This window comes from Strix uralensis, chromosome 11 (genome assembly GCF_047716275.1).
Source record: "Strix uralensis isolate ZFMK-TIS-50842 chromosome 11, bStrUra1, whole genome shotgun sequence".
Lineage (NCBI taxonomy): Eukaryota > Metazoa > Chordata > Aves > Strigiformes > Strigidae > Strix > Strix uralensis.
In genome coordinates this window covers 8,206,926-8,231,393 of record NC_133982.1, presented here as the reverse complement: position 1 = coordinate 8,231,393, position 24,468 = coordinate 8,206,926, and the positions used below count along the sequence as shown (strand labels likewise).

Here is a 24,468-nt window from a genome sequence, read left to right as displayed (position 1 = left end):
TTACAACTGGGAAATCCAGTCAGAGGACTGTCTGAAGCATTCAGGTTGTGAGAATCCCCAGGCAAAAATCCTGGTAAACCATCTAATACCTGAGTGAGTTGAAGCTCCCTTGCAGACCTTGTGTATCTGTCTGTCTGTTGAACTTCTATCTCAGATCCACTCCTCTCACCCCATTCACAATTCTTAGTTCAATTTTCACCCTTAAACAGACAGGCTAGGCAGCTGCCTTAGAAGTCCAGTTGCTTTTTGTTAGTATGGAAAGGGTGTGACATGTCTAACCTCTGCCGCTACCCAGTTTTTCAGTCACTTGCTCTATCTGAATTCACTGTTTGTACTAGGGGGGAAGGTGGTGAGGGGTCTTTTTTCACTCATGCTGGAGAAAGTTGATACAGACTCTTGCTCCTCTCTTCTGTGAAGCAATGAGTCTGAAGTTTCTTGAAAATACAGGTTACACAACACTTCTTGTACTATTTGTGAAAATAGGCCCTGAAAAGTAGCATTTCTGAAGTCTTTCTAGATGAAAGATCTACCTCATGTTTGATAACAGAACAGCAAAGATTGTTTTCTAAACTTTCTAGAAGAATGAAAAGAAACAATCTAAAAGGATATGCCTTTTCAGTTTAAGTGTGGAGTTGTTAACCTTGGTACTGTAGTGTTATGTGCCTCCCCACCCAGACACCCACACTCTGAAATGTGTATGTTAACACATTCTCACCTGCAAAAGAAACTTCTCCTCTCAGGTTGCTAAATGTAAGGGTTTCTGTCTTGCCTGTGACTCAGCATTTGCCATGAAATGTTGATAGACTTGGCAGTAGTCCATCAGTTCAGAAGAGAAGCAATAATACTGCTAGAATTAGGATGGGATTTTCCTATTTACATTTACTTGTGTATCATTTCTAGCTTCAAAGGAGTCCACCTTACGGTTCATTGCCCCAGCTTTTCAAGGAACCACACCCATGGCATGCTTTGCTAGTCAACTGCAAGAGATTAAAGTGATAAAAATATAAATACACAGTCAACAGAAACAGAAAGAAAAGCAAGAGACGATAGAGACTGAAATAAAAAAGAGGTGAGGACAATGAGACAAGCTGAGTGTTTCTAGCAGCAGACCAGAAAGGCTGATATGGCACCAGAATATGTGTGGAGCTTCCTAAAGAATTTCAGAGGAAGCAAGCTTGGCAGCATCTCCAAAGATGACCAGAGACCGCATCATCTGTTCTACGAGCAGCAGAGGAGGGAGCTAAGTCAAACAGTAAATCAAGCAGGCAAGCACATGTGCCTAGCTAGCTGGCACAGCTAGCAGTACAAAGAGAGAGGGAAGGATTATTTTAATAGATTTCTCAGTCCATGCACCACACAAGGGAGGAGAGTCTGGATGCCCAAATATCTGAGCAGCGAGAGGAGAAGAGGGAAGCATAACTTTGGGAGCCAGATTCATTCTTTGGGCAACTCGGAGAACGAGATTACCTTAAAAGTCTGGAGAAAAAACAGAGTTAAGTAAAGATCTGAGAAAACCTGAGTGGGGTTTTAGGCAAGAACAGGCCCCAAAGGTCTGCTAACAAAACCTAAACACCAAGCTTAGTAATAACTCTACCTCACCAATAGAAACCAGCTCTAGAGTATAATTGCTGCCTCATCATAATTGTAAATAAAAGATCAACCTGTCCTACCTGGTTGGCACTGGCAGGAGACAGATTTAATCTTTGGATCCCACTGGCTGAAACAATCGTTCAACATGAAAAGAGGGGTTAGCATCAGGGACTGGGCTAAGAGAGGCTCTGAGACACTGTTGCTGGCAGGGCTCTGCTGAGTGACATTCCTTCTCTGCATCACTGGATAAATGCGCCTGCCTGAGCACACCGCAGCAGGTCTTGTAAGGGGCACTCCAAAGGATCGCAAAGGCTTTCACTGCCCAGGCTGGCTTGTTCAGAGCTAGTCCAAGTGTTCTTCTCAAGGGCACCCAGTACAACTGGGACATCTCCCAGAGGGAAGGTGCAATATGCCAAGTGGGTGGATGAGAGAACATCATTGAGAAAAAAGGCCCAGTTGAAGGTGCTGGTCAGGGAGAGTTTCAGATGTATGGCAGCATAGTAAGAGAAATGAGATGAAAAAAATGTGGGAAACAGAGATGAAAGGTGCAATAAATGGGGAAGGTAAGGTTAAGAGGGGGAAAATAAGTATAGAAAAATGAGAAAAGAGAACAGGGTAGGGAAATTTTATATCATTTTCTAGAGAGAAGAAGAAAGGCCTAAGGTGCAAAATCCAAAAGGGGGTCTAGAGGAAGGAGTAAAATAGCTCATGAGGTGGCATTTCCAACAGACTAGAAGGTAAGGCATGTCAGTGTGCACTAAACAGGACTGTGTGTCTTTAAGAGACCAATGTTTGTGTTTTCCCATGCTCTCCTATTGTGGAAATAACTTTCTGAGTCATTTCTCTGATCCTGGAGACAAACTGAACAGACACAAAACATAACAAAACACAATAGCAACGGGAAGAGAGAAATTTCTCCCTCCCCCTTCCACCACACACGCATTTTATGTCAGTGATCGGAACATTCTCAAAGCCTCTGAGTGAAAGAGAAACAAGGCACAGACTGACAAATGTTGTTTGTTACACACCTTTTGAATCAAGTTCACCTTCACCACCACTGCATAAACAGTTAAAACTTGGAAGCTACACTCCCCCAGTCTGTTACTTTTAAATATGTTATCCAGTCTCTTTGGTTAAAAGTCTTACCCTCCAGATTTTCCACAGACAGTGAACTGCAACAGGAATTTGCTAGCTTTTTTAAACTTCAAAGCTTTGCACTTCAAAGACCCTGTAGTTTTTCTCTCAAGCCTCATGCCCCATCCTCTGCAAAAAAGATGTTAGTCTGGGACTCTCTCTCAAAATGACACAGAAGCTTATGTACATCCAAAAGTCAACATCACAACTATGATCTTCCCAGAGGAGACTAATGAGATGGGTATCCCCACAGTGGCTGGCCCCAAATCCAGGCTGTATCAAGCCTTCCTACACCAAAACACAGAATCATTACTGATCAGACCCGAGACGAGCCCATTTTCTCTGTTTCTTTCTTTAGCCTTTATTACTGTGCTGAGAACTCTCCCAAACCCTTTGATATTACAGATAGTAAGGTTCCATGAAGTTGCAAGGCCTTACAGGTTTGGTTTAACATGCAACCTTTTTGTCGACTGTGGAAGTCATAAAGCAAATTCCAAGCTTTCCGGGGCTGCCATACAAACTGCTGTTTGCAGCCCACTGGGAGGAACAGGATGACTTGACTGGCAGAAGGAAGAAGAAAGTTTTGTTCAGGATTGCCTTGTCGGTTCTGTGCCGCAGCAGTGAGCCCTGCCCTCACCTCGCCGTGCTGGGGCCGAGGGAGCCGCCCGTGCTCCCAGGCAGCAGCCATACGCTGGCTGCAGAAGGCAGAGCAGGTTGGCAGATCCCTCAGAAGAAATGACCTACATCCACCTTCCTCCCTGTGGGAGAGGAGTCACTCTCAGGGGCTGAGGGTTTGAACGCAGCCACAGCACTCCCCAGCTTTTCCAGCTTTCCCTGAAGACTGGGTAAGGTATGGTTTCCCCTTTAACGTGCCCTCGCAAACAGCTCTACCAAATAACCCGGGTGAGCTAACAAGAGGCGAGTCCGGGAAACAGAAGCCTTGTGGAGGGTGGGACTGCACAAACAACAAAAATGGATGAAGAAATCAGTCCTGGCTGTTGACTTCCCTGTAAGAAACCTTCCATTAAGGCTCCACTGGATATTTTTGAACTCCACCTGACTATTTTTAGGAGGGATAATCAATGCTGAAGGAAATAAGGAAAAATCAAGCTTTAAGTCCAAGAATGGAAAATTTTATATTCTTCACAAAATCACTATGATTAAGGACTAAAAAGGAAGGGTTACATTTCAGGAGTAAAAATATGCTACAAGTCACTGTAAAAATTGCATGTTACATGGTGTTTCCTAAGCAAGGGGAAGCATTTCAAGATGACAGCACTTCACCACTTAACTTATTAAATAGGAGTGAAGGCACAGCTGAACGCCCAGCTTTAACACACAGCTGTACTCTGGCTATGTTTATGTATAGCTCTCATCTCTGCTGAGGCTCCCAGCTTCTCTGCGTGTTGTGATCTGACTTTGGGAGGGGCTGGCTGGGACCTCGAGAACAACTGGCACAGCCTCTGCCCAGTCGGGTGCATGAATTTACGCAGTAAGAGAAAAATCACAGCCAAGTTATGTAGCACCCTCACCAGGTCCTAAAAATAATCTGCCTGGAGTACAGGGCTGTTACAAGGCTAGAAAATCTGTTTTATGAACTAAGATGGGAGGTTCTCAGAAAAAAACCCCGCTCTCTTGGATACAGGAGCCAAAACATGATGAAACAATGTGTGCAATACTTTCCGAATTCAGCTATTGTTTTACTGATAGCAATGGTTTAGATTCACATTCCTCAGCCTTATGACAGTCTTCTATCAGTGTTAATGTTACCATTGCCTGGAGAAGAAAAAAGCCTTTCCTTAGTCATAAGTGTGTTCACATTCCATCTCACTCCGAACAGCAACTGCTTCAGAGCAGGGCCTCCTTGCTTGCCTGCTCAGCATCTTCTGCAGAGCACAGACAGGAACGGCATCTTTGCCCTCCAAGGAAAAACATTCTGGCTCCCTACTATCCAACTACAATTCACATTCACCATTACACACAGAAATTTTTATACTGTACAGGTCACCTCATCTTAGACCGAGCCCAGCTTGTAAATTCCTGACATCACAGGGAACATTTGTGTGAAATACCTAACAGAAGTAGAACATGTCGGGGGCATCTGTCATTATCTAAAGCATTATCTACCTTTTAGGTGCCTCTAAAAGTAGTTGCTTCTTTGTTTTGGGGAGTATCTCACTAAAATTATCTTTCTAACTTAGAACTGCCATTTCCTGTAAGCATGACTGTGATCTGGGAGGGGTTGTTGCTAGGAAAAATCCCTGGGAATTATTCAGTACCATTTCCTAATCATGCCTTTCCTGCCTGCTAAACACTTGCCCCCATGTCTCTAATTACACAGAACCTCTTTGCAAAATCTGCTGGATGAGGATCTATTTATTTCTAAGATCAGGGACGTAAATGTCATCTCCCATGAATGATAAAGCAATTGGAAGAATAAGGACATGCTACAGTGTCTTTTCTAATGAATAGTATTTCTAATTTTAAAAAGGTCTGCAGGTGTGACAGGGTAATGAGCATTTGAACTACTTGATGCTGGCCACATTCTAATGATATGAAGCACTATACAGTAAAAGTGATGCTGAAGCATCTATATTTTGTATTTGCTTTCAATTACTTTTGATAACAAAATGTTGCAACAGTATTGTCCATAGATCTTAGAAGTCCAGATTCATGAGATATTTATGCTACAGCTCCTGGCTTCTCTGATAATTTCCTCAAAAAACAAGAGTCATTGTATGAATAGCAGAAGCAAAAAGCAAAGCGGACTGGCTGCTGTACAAGTTTCATCCATTATAAAGATACATAGCCCTCTCTTGACTGTCCAAATCTAAGCCAGAGGCACGGCAAATACCTCAGAGGCCATCAGACAGCAATAGATTTAATTGCCACATGGAAAATGAGCTCAGTGTGTTCATCCAACTCTCAGGTGACAAGTACCTAACAGCCGCCACTGCCATCGACATCTGTGGGTACTTCACAGAGACACATGCATGGAGCCACATGAATACAGGATGGGCGCTCTCCTCCTCAGCCAGATTCTGCTCCAGATGGATGCTGGAGCAGAATTAGTGCTGTCTGCCTATAAGCACAGCCCTGCCTTGCATCTGCCTTCCTCCATGGATGCATCTCACTCCCTCAACCCTACAAATTCTTTAGTTTTGATGGCAAACTTATAACATGCTTGGTAACATATTAACCAGCCTTCTGCAAAGTGTTGGCTACTATATTAAATCCCAGTGAGAACGTGGAAATTCTGGAAAATTATCAACACAGATGATGAGTCAGCTTTTTGAAAAGAAAGGGCTATGGAGTTGGTTAAACTTTGTTGAAAAACTCAGGGAGTAGTTGGTTATTTTAGGTAGTGACCCATCCATAATTTGCATTCATGTCCGGAAACAACTTCCTTTTTTCTTTGTAATTTCTTAGGTTAAAAAACTTTAAATAAAGAAGAAAAGCAACATTTTTTACACAAACCTCTGCCAACATTTAAAATCCCCTAGCTGGTACACTTGCCAGTTTTGTGTTGTCCTGTAATACTGTGCAGAAGACAAGAAATCAATAACATATTTTACAACCAACTCTGATACCAAATTAAATTCATGATTCTTCTCTGTTCACATAAATTATGTTGCTTGGAGAACACTACCCGTAAGCACTGCAAAAAGACATAGAGGAATTTTCCCCTGCAGTTACATTCCCATCACTTACTAATTCCAGTGTTTTGTACTTACCTTCAAATCAAGTTCAGTTCTAGAGCAGAGAAACTGAAACTCCTGATTGTCTAAGCATGAAATTGCACTTCAGATCTAATGGGACTCCCTTGTATTATGTTTATCAGTATGCCAAAACGACTGTGCTAGGGACACACAAGCAACAGAAAATGCACATAAAATGGTAGTTGTGAAGACCTACTCCTCCCATGCTGTCCGCGTTCACTATGGGGCAGGAGTGCCTGGCGGCCTTTTGGCACAGCTCACACAACTGAAGAGCCAGCCAGGACAGAGCAGATGACAGATACTGAGCTGACAGCAGCGTCTGCCTCAGCAGGAATGAGGTTTGATCTAATGCAATCTCAAATGGCATAGACACTGACTTGTGGAACTAAGGATCATCTGTGAGGTTTAACAACAGATTTCATGGGGCCTGACTGGATGCCTGCTCTCTCTGTAACCGTACCGAAGAGCTTACTTGCTGCTCCTACCCATCTTACATAGGCAGGGCTTTATGTAGGCAGCTTTCTCTGGTCTACCTATGGTAAATACACTCACATACTTACTAATTAAAATGTGTTAATAACTGAGTCTTACACTAGCCACTGCCATTTGCTCCACCTCCTGCCTACTCACTTCAATTCAATGATCAGGGTTTTTTATATTATAATTGTCAGATGAAGTCTAATGTGTGGTATTTTACATTTCAAAAAAACTTGAATATACCACGACTTACATGCTGTTGAATCTTGCGTAAGAGGTATGGATGCTTGGGTCTGCCTTGCTTTCATTTCAGTCATGCCAATAGTTTTCAACCTTTGTAGGCATCCTGAAGATGATTTGCTGTGGAATGAAGAAAGTAAATTCAGTATTATTCTGCACAGCACTGAGACACGTGGCTTTTCTATACAGATTTTTCTCTGACCTTCTTAGGTGTACAGAATGACTTAACATTTTTCTGTGCAGAAAGACAGTATTTTCATCTTGCAAGTGTAAAACAGGGCATAACAGAGGGAGGGCAGTAATCCTTTAGGAATATCTCCAGCCCCAGAAGCTCAGGTAACTGCTTTGGCCTTTACTTTATCAATCAGATTTCTCTTAGTTCTTATGCTGCACGTAGCTGGACATTTGGGCAAATGCTATGGTCACAGCAATAGTATTTTTGTTCATTTTTTTGTCTTAGATTCACAGCACTTTGTGCATTTAGATTAGACATTTAGCAGTCTTGGTAAACCATTATTATCAGCTCCCAGTGTAGCCCTCTAAAGGCTGCTTTCTCCTTAAAGTCTTCATCATCCCTTCTAGGAGACCCACAGCTGGCTTGTCAGCCACAGTTTCTACTTCTGTTTTAGGATCCTTATGCCCCTCTTGAGTTCTCCACTCTACCTACCTCTGGCCTTTTTTTTATTTTATTTTTAGATTATTGACCCTGAGTGGCAACATCTGCAACGCACTCTCCATTTACAGTATGTCCTGATCTGTGACTCGTTCTTCCCCCGTGGCAAATGTGATATAGATGCTTTTCACTGGTGCAATTCCATTTCCACCATTTCCGATGTACATTGAAATTAGACAAGGGAGAATGAGCCCCTGCAACAGGGAGGAGAAACTAAATTTTTCCCACATGACTGGTACTTGCTCTCGATCTGAGTTTTATAGCTAATGTTACGTTGCTTAAACTACATTCATTTTGCTTCCTCTGAGTTAACAATATTAACAGCTTTATTTCAGCAAGGCATCCAAATTATGTGGAGTTTTGAGGAAAGGTACTACATTTGTTCTTTAAAATGCACTTTTTTCTTGCAAATGTGGTTACATGAAGAAAAACATTGCCATTGTGTTATTAAGTAGAGGGAGTCTTTCAAATGTGGTGACAACTCAGAGTGATACATAGATTTACGTAAGGTGACTACAGGAAGCAGAACACAGGAGGAAAAGTCTGTAGAAATACTGGGTAGATGTAAAAACTGCAGACCAGAACTATAAGCAATGAAGAATAACTCAGAAATGATTGGGAAAATATTGAGAGTGAATAATAAAGAGTAAAAAGGCTCACTGTGAGGTGGAACAGTCAGTAACTGTTTCACTGGAGAAGGGTTTAGCTGTAAAGTACAGCCTCATATTATGAAGAAAACACTGATTTTGAACACAATTCTATAAAGTAAAATCAAGCACACACTTACATATGGTTTTGTAAAGCCTTTTTGTTTTCAAGCTAGTTACTTACTGAATTATCTGAAGTATTAAAATCCAGTCAGATAAACCATGTATGATACGCTTTTTAACAGTTCTGACTACAAAGCTGCACTCTAGTTCTACGGGTAAAGCTTACCCAGTCAGCAATCTTTCTTGAAATTTATTGATCTTATAAATGGCAAGGTTTAGAAAGCTGACTCACATGGGGACTCCAAAAAATGCTGCTTCTTAGAAATATTTTTTTAGTTACACATAGAATTTAACTTACCACCTGTATAGAAATCAAATTAAATTAAAAAAAAAAAAAGACTTTCCTGTAGCAAAGATGATTTCTACCTTTAAACAACATTAGGAGTAAATTATGTAACTTTTTTAATAGGATTTGAAGTTACCAGAAATCAAGTATAAATGCTACTTAGTTTGGTGAGGAAAAAAATGCCATGGGAAAAATTGGAATCACAACAGAGCTGACAGGCTGGGAAGAATTCCTTTTTATCAGCACTCTGCAGAAGTGGGCTATTTCCTCTCTTTTCATTCATTAAGAAATCAAATTTTCACTATATGCTATTAAAAAGAAGCATCTATCACCAGTTTTCTGTGCAGTGGTATGTGATACCAACACTGATGCCTGCATCCCCAGAGCGAGAGATCAATAGGTGGTTAACTGGTAACTGTTGTCCAGGGGTGACTGCAGGGCAGGCTAGTGCAGCGAGCAAGCCATCAGAGAAGGAGATTCACCCCAAACAGAGCCAGTTGACAGGGTGACCCAAAGGAAGTCATTATTTACGAACACCGGTTTTCCTCTTTAAAACTTTTTATAAGAGAGATTATCAACAAGCAGCATAAAATTAAAATGCTATTTTCCAAACTTCTGGATTGACTGAACACTCATCTGTGATAGTTCTGAGCACACAGTGAAAAGGAAACAAATCTCCAAAACAAGCTGAGGGGATCAAATGTTTGGATTTTGGCCAGGATGCCATTCAGGGAGGCCAACCAATACTAGATTTCAACAAGTAAAGCCTTATCTTGCTTTAATGTCCTTCCCCCAGTGAAGTCTCAAAGTGTTTCTTGTTTCTAAATTGCAGTTCTGCAACAAAGTCTCCTCTGCATCTTCCTGAAGCCCTCTTAGCATTGATAAAGCTCTAGAAGGATTCAGGAATCTGATCATATTGAACAAATTGCAACTGTGGCCTTTCAATAAAAAAAAAAAAAAAAAAAAAGAGAGAGAGTACACAAGAATTATTTCATTGCATACCACTGCAACAAAGGTAAAATAATTCCAGTATCAATCAGCCAGGTGGATAACTTCAATATTACAATGTCCTTATATTTAACAACCATATTCCTAGAAAATAGTCATGCCGGTTAAGAAAACTCTTCACCAAATGCACAGATTTGAGCAAGTCCATAGCCTCTACTGAGTTAGGTGTGCTGACCCTTAGCTTCTTTTCTGTTTTTAAGTTTGCACCAGGAAGAATAGAAATCCTAACGGCAGATCGGCATATTAGTAGACGGAAACCTCTGAGATCTGCAGAACGGGTAGACATGCTCAAAGATTTTTTTATCCCACCCCTCCCCCAACTATTTTACTATCTGATTTATCCTCAATTCAAATTCAAGATGATATCAAACAGCAACTATTGAAGGTAAATGCATGCTGTGAACGCAGGCGCAATAATAAAGTGTTTAATATGGAACTTCAATCAAGAATGAAAGAAGGGCAAAATAAAAAAGTTGGTATTATGTTCTAAAAAACAGGCCATTTCAAAACTTTTTAGATTACTTGACAATATTAGAAGTTTAACTGATAAATAATTAATCACCAATCCACTGTCTCAAGAGAGAAACTAATAGTTTTATCAGTCAACAAGGAAAAATGCTTTAAAGAATTACTAGTAATATTAGGAGATTAAATGACTGGATGCTAATACAGAGTAATCTTCTGGATTGCTCAGCAAACTGGGTACAAAGAAACCAAGTCTGTTTCATACAATCAAAATTAACTTAGACATTTAGGAAAAAAAACAACAAGTTGGCTATACTTACCAGATGGAGGACTCTAGCTCAGGAAGCAAGGACTCAAAAGTACTAGGTCAAGGAGCAGCTGAATGAGAGTTCCTGGTACATCTTATGGCCAGAAAGACTAAAGACATCTTTGTGAATAAACAGACAATAATTTCACTTAGGAAATAAACTTGTACTGAAATGCAGATGCTATCACTTCATATAGAGAATGAGAGACTAATTCAGAAGAGGCTAATACTGTCTGCAGCAGAGTCTGCCTGAATTAATTCTTGCTGGAGCTGGAGTGTTTTCCACAAAAAGCTTTCAGTCTAGTTCACGTATCTACAGATCAAGGGAGATGTTAAAATGGTGGAGGAGGCTGGAAGCACAGGCATGAGAAAGATTACATGCCAGGAACTGGAAATAAGCCTTTGCAACAGCCTTGGAAAGCACAATCTGCTTAGCCTGATACAGAGGAGGTCAAGGGATGGGCCCACCAGAGGGTACAAGCAATTCAAGGGCAACAGACAACTCCTCAATCAGACAGGAGTGAAATGAGATCCAAAAGCAGAAACTGGAGTTAGGCAAATTCAGATAAGAAACAAAAGGGGTTTTTTGAAAAAGGCTAATTAACTGTTGGAACAACTTAACCACGTTACTATGATTTCTTCAGCACTTGGGATTTCTCTGAAGAAACCCTGTAGTTCAAAACCAGTTGTTTGACAAATACCTGTCTGCTGTCTGATTACACAGGCACAAATTTCCTGTGCACAGTAACAGTTGACAATCACAGCCCAGCCTGTACTACAACAGCACAGTGACATGGCAGCACTGCTCCTCGTTGCATGGAGGGACCTTGTGCCTTTGGAGCCTAGGAATCAGGAATACTCTGTAAAAATGGAAGCTGAACAGGCCTCCCAGTGCCTGATTTCTGGCTTTTGCCTCAGATTGTCAGTTATCCAACTGATGCAAATTAATCTTGAAATCAAACTGAGTGAACTTTATGGCAGCAGAATGAAAGCTTGTGATGAGCCAATTACCCCTCCCTGGTTTGCAGCACGCCCCATGCTCCTTTGTCCCTTGTCCTTTCTAGGCTTCAGTGTTTCCCCAGCATAACACTGAGAAGAGTACACAAAAAGCACAAACAAGAATTCAAGCAAGCGGATACTTTAGAAATAAGTTAATTTTATTGAATAGGCATTATAGCTTCTCTCAGTTTCAAATAATGGAGAAGCCAATTCACACAGATTACAGAGCTATCAGTTACTTTGAGTAATCTTTCATAAAAGAAAGAAATTAAATACAGTTCTGCTATAAAAAGTGCGACAGTTATAACTGGAAGTTTTTCAAAACAAAAGCAAGTTTTACTACCTATTGCAAAAATCGGTTTAGTGCTTTAATACTTTACAAAGTAACAATCCAACTGCTAAAAACAGCTCTTACACATCATCTTTGTCAAAGTATGGATCAGATTAAAAATGACATTTAAATTGAATTTGAATGAAAACTGCATGTAGAAAAGGTTCTCAAGAACTCACAATTTTCACAACAAAAATTATTCATTATCCTTTAATGGTAATTAATGCTCTGGTTTCTTTTGAACAATGGATTTAAAGATGATATGAAGTCAGCTTAAAAATGATCAACTGTTTTGTTTGCAGACAAAAGTGACTGCAATCAATTGTGGCATCTTTAAATTATGAATAGGGAATGCATGGGAAAAGATAAATTCACTCCTTTCATACGGGATAAAAGTTTTGCATGAAAATGGTCAAACACAGAGAAACTTGAAAAGTCACTTTAGCTTTAAATAAATTTCTGATATATCTATTATACTGTGTATTGAAATCCTAAATCAATCTTCGCTAAAATAGTATAAATTTATAGAAGACAAGAAAAAACTCAGACTCTGAAAAATGGGAAGGATGCTATGATTACCAAGAAGTTGAATTCCTAGCCAACAAAAATCAGTGAGACTTGCTTTATTCCTTATTAACATTTACTTAAGCCCCAGTGAGAGCCAGCTACTATCTTTCTTTGAAATATGGACTTCAAGTACAAATACATTTATTGTACATTTCTATGGTTTTAAAAATGCTGAGTTTGCTAGGTTATTAGAAAGAGTCACATTACCTGTCCTGATTTTTTAAACTTTATATAATTGACTTTGGTTATAATTGAACTGAGACCCTCAGTTAATGAGTAAATGAACTTCTATAAACTAAGGGTGTGACATCTGTGTTATTTTAATTCTTGTTTGGGGAGACAAGCCACTCTATATGCAAACTAACTGAGAAAGCCAAATCTTCTCTATTGGAAAATCTACCACAGGCTTCAAGGACAAAGAGCTTTGGAATTTGTCCAAGGAATTAGAAGATGAAAGGAAAAATGTTAGCAATAGCAAAAAAGATATACAAACAATTTGGGGAGGGCACATTATACAATAGTAATAGTAAAGTAGTTATGAATTAGCTACATACACCTTCTGTGTGTAATAATTCAGGCTGTCCTTCAAGATTTGCCCGTATCTGAGAGGCATTGGTTTTTAACAACACAGAATTGTGTAACAAAAAAGATAAAGTATACCCAATGGCAGAAATACATGTAAACAGCATTTATGTTTTCAATGCTTCATTCAACTTTTTCCATACAAAAATGTTAGTCACAAGAACCAATGAGGAAGAATGAGGCCTTCCAAGGAGAACAAAGTCTTTCAGCCACACAACAGTCAACTTCAAGGCATTATGAAAAGTTTGTAACAGTGTTTCATGTCTTAAAATTGAATGCAAAATAAAGCTCTACGCGGATTCCAAGAAGAAAACAAGAGCTCTACACAGATTTGAAAAACTGCTTCGTAGCTGAATCATGGTAAGACTGGCACATTACAAATACAACAGGGAGTTAGCAGAGTAAGAGCAATGGGCTTGGAAAAGACACAGGTAATTGCTCCTCCCCAGGAAAGAGCACAAACCTAATCTAGATCACTGGGATAGAGTTTTATACAAAACTGTCAAAGCTGGCCTGCAATACTATGGTTGGGAACTCTGAGCTGCTTAGGTCTATGTGGCTAATTACATTCATTATTTAATCTAGGCTTAAATCCTGTTTGTTCTCCTTGGCTTATGGTGAATGAACAGAGATTGGTATCATGTGCATGCAAAGCTCTTTGAGCAGCTCCAAGGGAAAAGCATTTTTTGTACTGTACACACACTATGTGCATTATACAAAGACCGTATTTACAGTACTCAGAATCTTGAGCAAATAAACAGTAAAATCATTGCTTGATTTCTGTTAGTATTAAAACATAAGTGCACACAATTTGCAAAGTTTAGACGAGAGCGCTTCTGTCACGCCCACATGGCTGTGTTTCAATTCATACCTGATTCAAGCCCATTAAAAGGAGACGTAGGGCATTCTCTGAGATGCCATGTTTTGATTTCTTCTGCATATTTTAAACAAAAGTATGGGGAAGAGGCTTTGTGTTACTTAAACCTGGAGGCAAATGACAACAAGGCAATGTTCCACTTCATCTTCACTGCAAAGATACTGTTCGGACACCACGGGCCAGCATGAACTGTATCTGTTTTAAAGGCAAAAATGACCAGACTTTCTCTGCTTTGGCTCAGTTGGCCATGGCTCTCAGGCTCCTGACATACTGTCAGGCTTCATCTGGCAAAGTTTCTGTGCCAAGGGGTTCTAATTTTATTTTGTAGCAAAGCAGTTACCTGGGATTTACCTAAAAAGGTGGCTTTTACCTCTCAGCTTGCCCGAGAGGGAAAGTGCAACTCCAGTGTAATTCCAGTGTAATTCTGTTTTCATGTTTATATTGATTTTGCATGTGAACAAAGGAACAACTGGGTCACTATCATACAATCTTATTCTTTACACTTTCCCCCCGGCCTTTTTTAAAAAAACCCACAGCATTTGAAAGGGGCAAAATGAAAATGAAATACACAACTCGCACACAGGAGTTAGGCACAGTTTAGTTCTAACACTGGATCATATTTTTGCAGTCGAAGATGATTCTGCCACTAGAGAAGAATTTGCTTTGTTTAAGGGAAGAAAACTTGTCATTTTTCTCTCCCTTCTTCCCCAATAGCAAACCTCTGCAACAAAGTAAGAGACTACATTAGATGCAGAGATGAATGACAAAACGACAAAACTCTGTTTTCCCAGAATACAGGAAGATGTACAAAACTTCCAGTCTTGACACTTTTTGATATATCTTAACTATTTTCCCTCTTTTTAAGTATTTTGGTGCCATGGTTACTCCGCTAGCTAATATTACCTCTCTATTTTTACCCCATCTCCTCTTCTAACTAAGGTTTCCTGACACACTGACACTTATCAAAGAATTACAATTTTTTTAAGAAAGAATTCTCCTAAGATTACAGTTATTCAGATGAATATGCACACAGTTACACAGACTACAGCAGGCTAGAGTGTTTTACAGTCATGGTTAAATGAGGAAGTGGGACAGAAGCTGCATCCAGTTAAGTGACTCTCGGTCCCCAGAGAGTCATAATTTTAAGGCTGTTTGGAACATGGTGGCTTTTACCCATATCGCATGTTCCACAGTGCAAATGTGCATCAGCCATTCCAATTCTCTTGGTACAGTACATGCATTCAGGTAATGGGAGATAAAACAGCAATCAGAACAGCATATTCACTTGAGAGGAAAAACAAACAAACAAAACAGAGTGATCATGTTATCCAAGAAAAAAGGTCTTGTATCCCCCTGAAAATCAGTGGAATACACTAGCCCCATTAAGAATGCAACAGTTAAATGGACAATTATATGGTGTTTTGGTACAAGGCAAGTCTCTCCATATTCAAGCAATCACTTTATGAATAAGCCCAATTATTTGTTCACACATGGAAAATCGCTAAAGAGAAAATGTAAATTCCACAGACTGAAAAGAAGTGTAGACTAATAAAGAAAAGCCCTGAAAATGTGTTGGAGTAATGCTCACCTGATTTTCTGAAACCAAGGAAAAGCTTTTGCTCCCACAGAAATTGATGCTCAGTACATCTTAAAACCAGTCTATTTATTAGAAGAAACCTAGATGCAGAATCTTAACATTACGCATCCAGATTTGACATTTTTGGTTGCAGTATATACTTTAATAGTAATTCTTAAACAAACAAACCCCAACAAACTAAACCACAAAAGTTATGGAATTCTAAAAACTAGACTGACTTCTAACTTAACGTATGCATTAGTTTGCAAAGTCTTTTTTGCACAGTTCATCAGTAATTGACACGTACAGTACAAAGAACTATGAAGAAATAAAATGTGAACACTTTAATCTGCAAGAACTAATGCATATTTGATATCTATTAAGACACAATGTATCTGCCAATTATTGGATGACATTTCTACAGTCTAGAGTGATTTTCTTCCCACAGAGGCTAAAGGACTGCACTGGTTATTAATTCTTGAATTTCATTTTGAAGGAATAATAAATCTCCGATTCTGTTTTTTAAAAAAGCAAAGTCATCCTACTGCAATGGATTCAGGGTGTATTATGAATGTCCCAAGTCAATCAGTATCTGCGCAGAAATGTTTCATTTGGTAAAACTTTCCAGATGAATGTTTATTCAGAAGCTGCTTATAAAAGTGGCTATTGGTAGGGACTGGAAGGAAGAGTGGAATTAAATAGGGAGGAATAGTGTTGTACCAAAATATATAAAGAAAAATTTAAAGCTTTTCAATTAAAAAAAATTTGTATATTCAACTCGCATCAGATACAGATGTGCACAACAGACAGAGCAGTTAGAAACAACAAGTACATTTACAAAGCTTTCTTTTCATGGTTAACTTCTACCAGCATTTCTGAAGGTAACCTACTAAAATGATGACCCTGTTTATAATAAAGGCGCAAAATATTGCTCTGTAGCATATTTTGAAAATAATATAAAAATAATTTCTATATTACAATTTAAACTTGGCTTGTAAAATTCCAACATAATACAGCCTTAAGTCTACAAACAGAACATACTTACAAACACCTTTGTGTTGTTTTCCTCTCATTTTTAACAATATAGTATTTTAGTCATATACACTGGAAATTAATGTGCAAATTAAAATAGATATTAGTGTCTGTTACTGAAATAGTTTAAATTCTATGCTATATACTGTTTGGTGATCCTCTGCGTAAGCTGCCATACCCTAAAACAAATACTCTTCAAATACACTGACAGAGACTTAAAAAACACTAAGCTGAAAAGCCATCTACAATCAGCATCAGTTATTTTGCTTCTCTGGACCTATGTTTATTTGAGATTATTGTGGTTTCTATTAACATATGGGTTTTTACCTGTGCAAAACATTACCAGTGTTATGAAGACTTTACTCCCTTACTGGCTCATACTTTACTTTCACGTTCAGCTTGCGTTTTGTGTGTCCATGAAGCACCTGATTTAAGGCCCCCACCACTAACAGGAATCTGCCCACAGATTTCAGAGGACATCAGATTTAGCCCAAAGAGGCCTAAGGCTTCCCTCTACTCCTCAGGCAAAATTCTCATTGATTCTCTTGTTGGAAGAGTAACATCATGCAGCCAGAGGGGAACAAACACTGGCTAAAGGCTCAGGCCTTGATCCCACAAACATTGAAGCTTTTTCTTAACAGTTATGTTAAGTTTCTGAAAATAAGCAGTCTCCTTGATGTCAGGGAGACTATTCATATTGGTGAAGTTGAGCACCTGTGTAACTGTTTGCAGAATCAGAGAGTTAGAGGGCAGTATTTTGTCAGATCTGTGCTGTGCATTTTTTGATATCTACACATTCATCACACGAGAAGTAGATTACCCTGAATATGCCTATATGTACAAGGACTGATATTGCCTCAGCAGACTGCTTTGATCTGCAGTCAAATGGCGCACAAATCCACGTTAAGCATCTCTCCTCAATGCTTTCTGTATCAAGTAACTGCTCACATCATGAGTTTTGCAGTTTTAGAAAAGATGACTCTGAAGACTTCACTTGGCCTGCTTAGACTTCTTAAGAAATAAGCAACACAAAGCTTTCCCAGTACAGCATCTTTCTTTCACTGAACCCCTTAATGTTACTTCTGACTTAGGAAGAAGGAACTAATTGCTAAAGAAAGCTGGGTCACACACTGTATTTCCATTGCATTTATAAAGCTTTATGAACCATAATAACAAAAGGTTAATCCATTGCTTTAAAATCCAAAATATCTGAGGTTACTTTTGATAATCTACACCACCTTCTGAATGAGCTGCTTGTTAGCCATATGCTACAACTGATACCCACGTCTGAAAAAATACTTGTAAAGTCTAGCAATAGTTTATTAACTCTTTATAAAGCATTTTAAATGGAACTTTATATTAAAGTGTGACAGAAACCCATTATGTATTACAGGTGTTCTCTGTTACGAAGAGACCTTTGTATCAGTTTACAAACAAAGTAAAAAAATGGCATAATGAGTTTAAGCCTTTTTTTTTTAATTAGAAAAATTGCACATTCACACGTTAAAAAAATTCCAGCTTCCGCCAACCTAAGTATCTCCAGTGATTTTGGATCTATTCTGGGAAGGTGTAGCCTACCCAGGATTTAGTCTGTACTTTTTAAATCTGGACAACAGTGATAAATGAATCACTATCAAGAAGAGAGGGGAAAAAAAAGCACACACAAATGCAAAAATATGCATGTGTTTTGCAGCCACTTGAGCTAACAGAAGAAATTAATTGGGTCTTCCAAAACCAAAACTGATTTCTGTACAGCTGGGACTAAGCGGTAACTCTAACAGGCTCTGGAAGGTATAGAGAAGGCAGATCAGGCACAGAAAAGGACTTGCTGGCCTGTGTGCTACATATGCTTTCAATGTAAGGAAAAATAAACTAAAAGAGCAGTCAAAGGTTAGCCATTTAGTGCAAGAGAAAAATACATTCCCTCTAACACCTAGCTAAGGAATGACACAACTTCTTTCAGTGCTAGTTAATGCAACTCATGAGCAGTTGGGAATTCTCGGAAAAAAAACAGGTAGAAAATTTCCTTATAGCTAGTCTCTTCTTTTAATGGGACAATCACTCCTTCAGGAGGAGGCACTCTTCTGCATGTTTGGACTGTTTAACACCAACTATGGTATCCCCTTTAGACAACTGCCACAAATAGCTCAGAAATAGAAAAAAAATCACAGTATTACTTATCCAGAAAACAGGACAGCTACTAGGAAAAGATGGGCAGATTTTAACGGGCAAGTTGTGTTGTAGGCCTGAAACTTCTTTTCAGTGCTAAGGGACAAGAGACAAGTGGGATATTTGAAGAGAGTTCTAAAAGAAAACAGCAATATTAAGGAAATTATTCAAAGATATACAAAGAAAAGGATTCTCAGGAAACATGCACAACTAAAAAATGTTCTGTCAGTATTTCATGTAACAAGTATCTTAAAATGAGCAATCCAGTAGTGGTAAGTATTTGTGGAAATATCTGAGTGACTTGAGGATGATAATGAACACTGAAGCTTGGTATTCTATACAGACAAGCCTATTACTATTGAGAAGACCAATTAACTTTTCAAAATAATCTAACATACAGGTACAATCTATTCAATAATTTAGAACAAAGTAATCTATTTAAATAGTGACCAGCTGTAAACATCTCTCTTTTGTGAGTAGTAGATCTTAAAAACATACTATAGAAACAACTCTTCTGAAAAATGGGGAACAGCAAATTCTCATGGTAATTTCTTATTTTTACATACATGCTGTTTGTTAACTTTTTCCCTCATTTAGAAAGGCCACAACTGACTTAAATACATGGGCTGGTGTAGTTTGCTGCTAATATAATATTTCTTCAGCACAACTTTACACAGAAGCAATTCTCACGAGTATCAAATGTTACTGCTACTCTAATGCTCTAAGAATTCTTAAATATTTCTTTTTTTCATGAAGTTTTATCCTGTCAGTTTTCTCAGTCTCAGCAACAAATACAATCACGATATTTGATTTGTTTTAACATGATCTGGCTTTTTTTAGCATAATCTGCAATCACAGATTTCTTTGGCAATAAGAACTTACATGTAATTACAACAGTTAACCAAAAATGGACACAATGCTTACCACTGTATGCAACTGGAGACATGGGTTTTAGAATGTGCTTACCTTAAGGACAGAAGTCATGTGGAGTTTTAACCGTTTTAACGCATACCTATATTTCCCTTTTATGAAGTAATACAAAATCAGTGACACTTAGTGTATGCTCAGTATATGGCAAGAAATATGACATACAGGTCTGGATTCATGGAACAGCTAACATGGCGAAGACCATGACTTCTTAGGAGTGGCTAATGGACTTATTTTGAAACTATTCTTTAAACCTCCCCACCAGCAGAAAACCTAAAGATATGGTCAATTTTAAGTATGTGCTCAGTTCCACAAATTTCAGTGGGAGATTAGAAAAAGCTTATGTGCTTTTCCTGAAAGCTAGTACACGTCAGCATAAATCTGTGTATCTTGTTTCACAGACTACTTTAGGCTTGGTTTCAAGGCTAACTAGAATTAACTGTACACAAGTGAAATGGTGCCACCCATGTCAAGAGTAAAAATCGGGGTACAGCAGAAAACAATCAGAAACAAAGACTCTTTGGCAACGAATCTTTCCTGTGCAGGCCAGAAAAGTGCTATTCCATAATGAGTAAGGCAGAACTCATATTCTGCACCTTTAGGTGGCAGAGTAAGCAGTCTTGAAGGCAGTACTTCACTTACTTGTGGAAAATGAGCTCTTTTTTTTTAAAAAAAAAAAAAAAAAAGTGGGTAAACAGTAAATTAGCCATTGCTTACAAGTATAACAACACTAAAGATCTATTCTTACTACATTACGCCAGTTGATGGTGGAGAGGTGCAAAACCAACAAGTACTATACTCAAGAAAACTTCCTAATGTCATACATCTACTTTAACAGTATTTGTGGTGTCTGCTTTACAGAACTGATTCTATGAGCAAAGTTTTATTTTCAAAAGTATTGCAAATACTTAGGTAAATATTGGATACCAGACCTGTGCGAATCTGTGCTCAGAGTTGCCATTCATACTAGAGGTATTTTATAGCCATCTTGGAACCTCCTGGTGGGTAAGTAAATCACTCTAGAAGACTCAAAAATAGGCGGAGCCAACAGTCTTCAAGAAAGGCTCAGAAGTAGTTATATTTGCAATAACTATCACTCGATAATGTTGAGAAAGTAAAAAATAGATAATGATTAAATTCATGCAATGGCTAAGGGAATCAATTGATGCAATACATTTGTTTTGACAAGCAGTTCATTCAGCTCTAAAATGATCCTAAATTTCCTACCTGGTCAACAAATTTTTAAAATCCAATAAAATTTTTATATTTCAGTTTTATTTTAACAGCAATGAAAATACTACTGAAATTCAGATGCCCAAAACTATACCGTGTGGGTTTTTCTTGTGATGTGAAGTCTTGCAAGTCATAATTTATTTTTTATAAAACATGTTTAAAAATTCAGTACAAATAAAAGTGGTTCAAATCTACTTTTTAATGGAAATGTAGAAATAACTGGTAAGAACTTGAAATTAGGAAGAGCTACAGCCCTCATGAATTCAGACCTTTCACTCCCGTTTTCCCAGAATCATTCAATTTCAGACTGAAGTGAGTACAAGCATTAGTAGTAATGCAATATGCTGCCATGTTAAAATTATGCAGTATGCAAGATCACTACTGTCCTGAAAAAAAAGGCTATGAAAAATTTGGGTTTTACTGAGGAAAAAATACTCTCATAATAGCTATAGAATTTCAAATGTCTGCAAGGCAGATACTACCCTACTACACCACATCTCCGGTATTATGACTTTCCCCTATCATTCTACTACCTGAGTGATGTCAGTGTAAATTCAGGCACCATTAGTAAATTTTTGACCAAACATATACACAGCACTGACAAGGAGTAAACAACCCTTCAGCTTACCAGTATATGTAAAAAAGACACTGACAAAATGGAAAATAATATTTTTTATGATAAATTAATCCTATTATTTTGTCATTGCCCCGGAAAAGCGAAAAGCTAGACACTATTTACTCATCAATCCTTTATTCTTTTTTTAAGGATTCCTTTTACTGCAATTCAACACTGTTTACTTTGTAAGTAAGAAAATGGTAAAACTAAGTAGTCACGGAAGAATCCTCAATGCCTGTGTCCCTTGCTTTCTCTCTCCCTGCGCTTTAACTCTTCTTTGTAGCAGTATGAACAGTAATTTTCAGTCTCAGGACGACCATAAAAGGAACAGTTCTCCTTCTTACAGCGGTTCTGCTGGATGGAATATATTGGGCAAACTGTGCTTCTGCCTTGATTTTTATCATTGTTCAACCAGGTCTGAGGAGCATCCTCATCAGCATATTCTAAGCAGTCTCTAATATCACCAGTATTGAATCCATTTGTGTATGTCTGAGACTTGTGTTCAGTAGGCATGGCATAGCTCAGCGATTCCACTGTGTTCACTGTACGGATACCGGATATCCGGGCTGGGCTATAGCTCTGAGAAGACAGTGATCTGTTTTGTTGGGGATAGGTGGCACAGGTTTTCAAGGTGCCAACCACTGGCTTGTAGGTATCATCTTGGAAGCTCGATGGCTTGGAGTTGACATCATGCAAATGGATGACACTTTGCCTTTGAACAGGTGGCGTATGGCTATAGTGGGCAGATACCGGAATGGGTCCGCTTTTCTTAGCACCATTACTAGGTGAAGAAAATGACCCAGGAGTGGGACTAGTGCGATCTTTAAATTTTAAAACCAGTTGAGTAGTATGGCTTTGAGGCAAGACAGGTGATGCCCTATCCTGAGGAGATGTTTCTAATTTTTCTTTTGAATATGCTTCTGGCTCCAGTTTCCTACTAGATGACCCATTCAGTGCAGCCTTTTTCTCAGCATCCTTTCTTTTCTGTTCCTGTTCTGCATTGAAACGCTCCTGTGCACTGGTCAGGTAATAGCCTATCATCTCCTCATGGAACTGATGCCTATGACTGGTCAAAAGAAGGCCAGCAAAAATAAACTTTCGTTCACCCTGCATGGCAGCTCTCAAAATATTTAGGCTGAGCTTCACGTCAGTGCTGTACTTCCACGGGTCAGCCTGCTTGTCAGAGAAGGATTTAGTGTTCATCTTTTCAATGGGTGAGTTGCTAGCTCTGTCAGTTGGAGATGGAGTGGTCTTTTCAGATGGAGAAGTGTTTGCAGACTGTCCAGATTCCTCTTTGCTCCCTTTTCGAGACTTAGACTTCTTCTCTTTGACTTTCTCTACTGTGTCACCATTTTTTCCATTCCCTGAATTGGCTCTGCTCATTTTGCCATGCACCAGGCCTCCAAGACCACCCATATTCTTTTTCAGCTTAATTCCCAAGGTTTTACTGAGGCTTCCTATTTTATTGGCAACCGAATCCGTCCTGGTTTTGTCTTTATCTTTCCTCTGTTTGTCCTTTTCTTTTTCTTTACTGTTTTTGCCATTATTGCCGTTGGAATTACTACAGATGGAATCTCGGTCTGAGTCCATTGAGTCAGCCAGAGACTGAACGTCTTCCCCAGCTGAAGCTGTAGGGGATTCTGGTTGAGCCAAAGGGGCCTGCTATGGAAAAGTAATTATAATTAGATACAGCAAAATCAGTTTCATACAAGGACTTGGTGGGGAAAAAAAAAATCCAATATAGATTTTGACACTGATTTTAAATGTACTTTTTAATTTATGCACTGACATTTTAGCCTGGTTTCTTCACCAAATAAAGCTTATTTGGCTGTGCTGACTATGTATCTTGCTTGTTCCTACAGTAGCTTTTGGCTCATTTCAAGCACATTTGTAGAAGAGAGGTCAGTCATTCAGAGGTTCTGTGAAAATCAGTGTCTGAATGATGGAGAGATGCGAGTTAGTGCTCCTGTCGAGGGGGAGGCTGCAGCACAACCTCCCTGCTTGTGCTGGCCAGCATACAGAGACTGGCCATTCAGTAGGAAGCATCTACAATACAGGCCGCCTCTCAGCCAGGGGGGAGACAGAGAGCATGGAAAGGAACTAATAATAGATGGAAGGGAAATGAGGTTCTGCTGAAAGCTGTGAGGGGGATGCAGCAACAATCCTGTATGTAGCAATATTTAAAAATTCATTATGTTCAAAACCCAACTTATTTAAATTGATTTCTTCATTGTTCAGGACTTTGGTGCATGAAAATTAAAGGTACAGTGCACCAAAGCTAAACATCTTGCCTGAAATATTAAACATTGAACTTCAGCAAGTAGACTGAGGAATACAATGAGGAATTCATTCTTGGTGGAAATACAATGCAGATAAAACTGGTCTCAGAAGTCTGAGCTCCAATTTATATTTAAGGTGATAAAACATCTTTCTTGAAAATGCAATAATGAGGATCCTAGGATACTTTAAAATGTGGCTCTGTTCATTTACTCCTGCAAAACTTAGTCTTGATTTCAGGCACCATGAAGCTAAAATCTGCTAGAGATAAATATGAAACATTTAACTAACCATAATGATTCAGAGAACAAAAAAAACCCAAAACCCAAGCTCTGGAGATGTATATACTTCCAGTACAGCAATGCACGCCTGCTTCTTGTCCCTAGGTACTTAAATGTCCTCTACCTCTCTGGGATCCCTGAGCTCCCCACCACCCAGTCAGGAGCAGAGCTGTTATCCCCACTTGGCAAAGGAAGAAATCAGTGCTAAAGTGACCTGACCATGCTCATGTGGCAAGTGTGGAGCAGGGAGAGGTAACCCAGGTCCCACAAGGTTCAGGCTCACAGCTTACAACTACAGGACCATTTTGCCTCTACTTTTTCTGATGTGGTAG

At 39.0% G+C, this 24,468-nt stretch overlaps 1 protein-coding gene across 11 annotated transcripts in view; it reads right to left on the bottom strand.

Annotated features, from left to right (window-relative positions):
• Positions 1-11,805: 11,805 nt before the first annotated feature.
• The window catches only part of OTUD7A (OTU deubiquitinase 7A), a 214,756-nt gene continuing 202,093 nt past the window's right edge, over positions 11,806-24,468 (bottom strand). For 10 of the 11 annotated variants that reach the window (XM_074880382.1, XM_074880386.1, XM_074880384.1 and 7 more), the window contains one exon: positions 11,806-23,240. In XM_074880382.1, coding sequence (XP_074736483.1) covers positions 21,807-23,240 — 1,434 coding nt within the window. In that variant the 3' untranslated portion in view covers positions 11,806-21,806. The remainder of the gene's footprint in view (positions 23,241-24,468) is intronic. The other variant, XM_074880392.1, reaches the window with a different exon arrangement.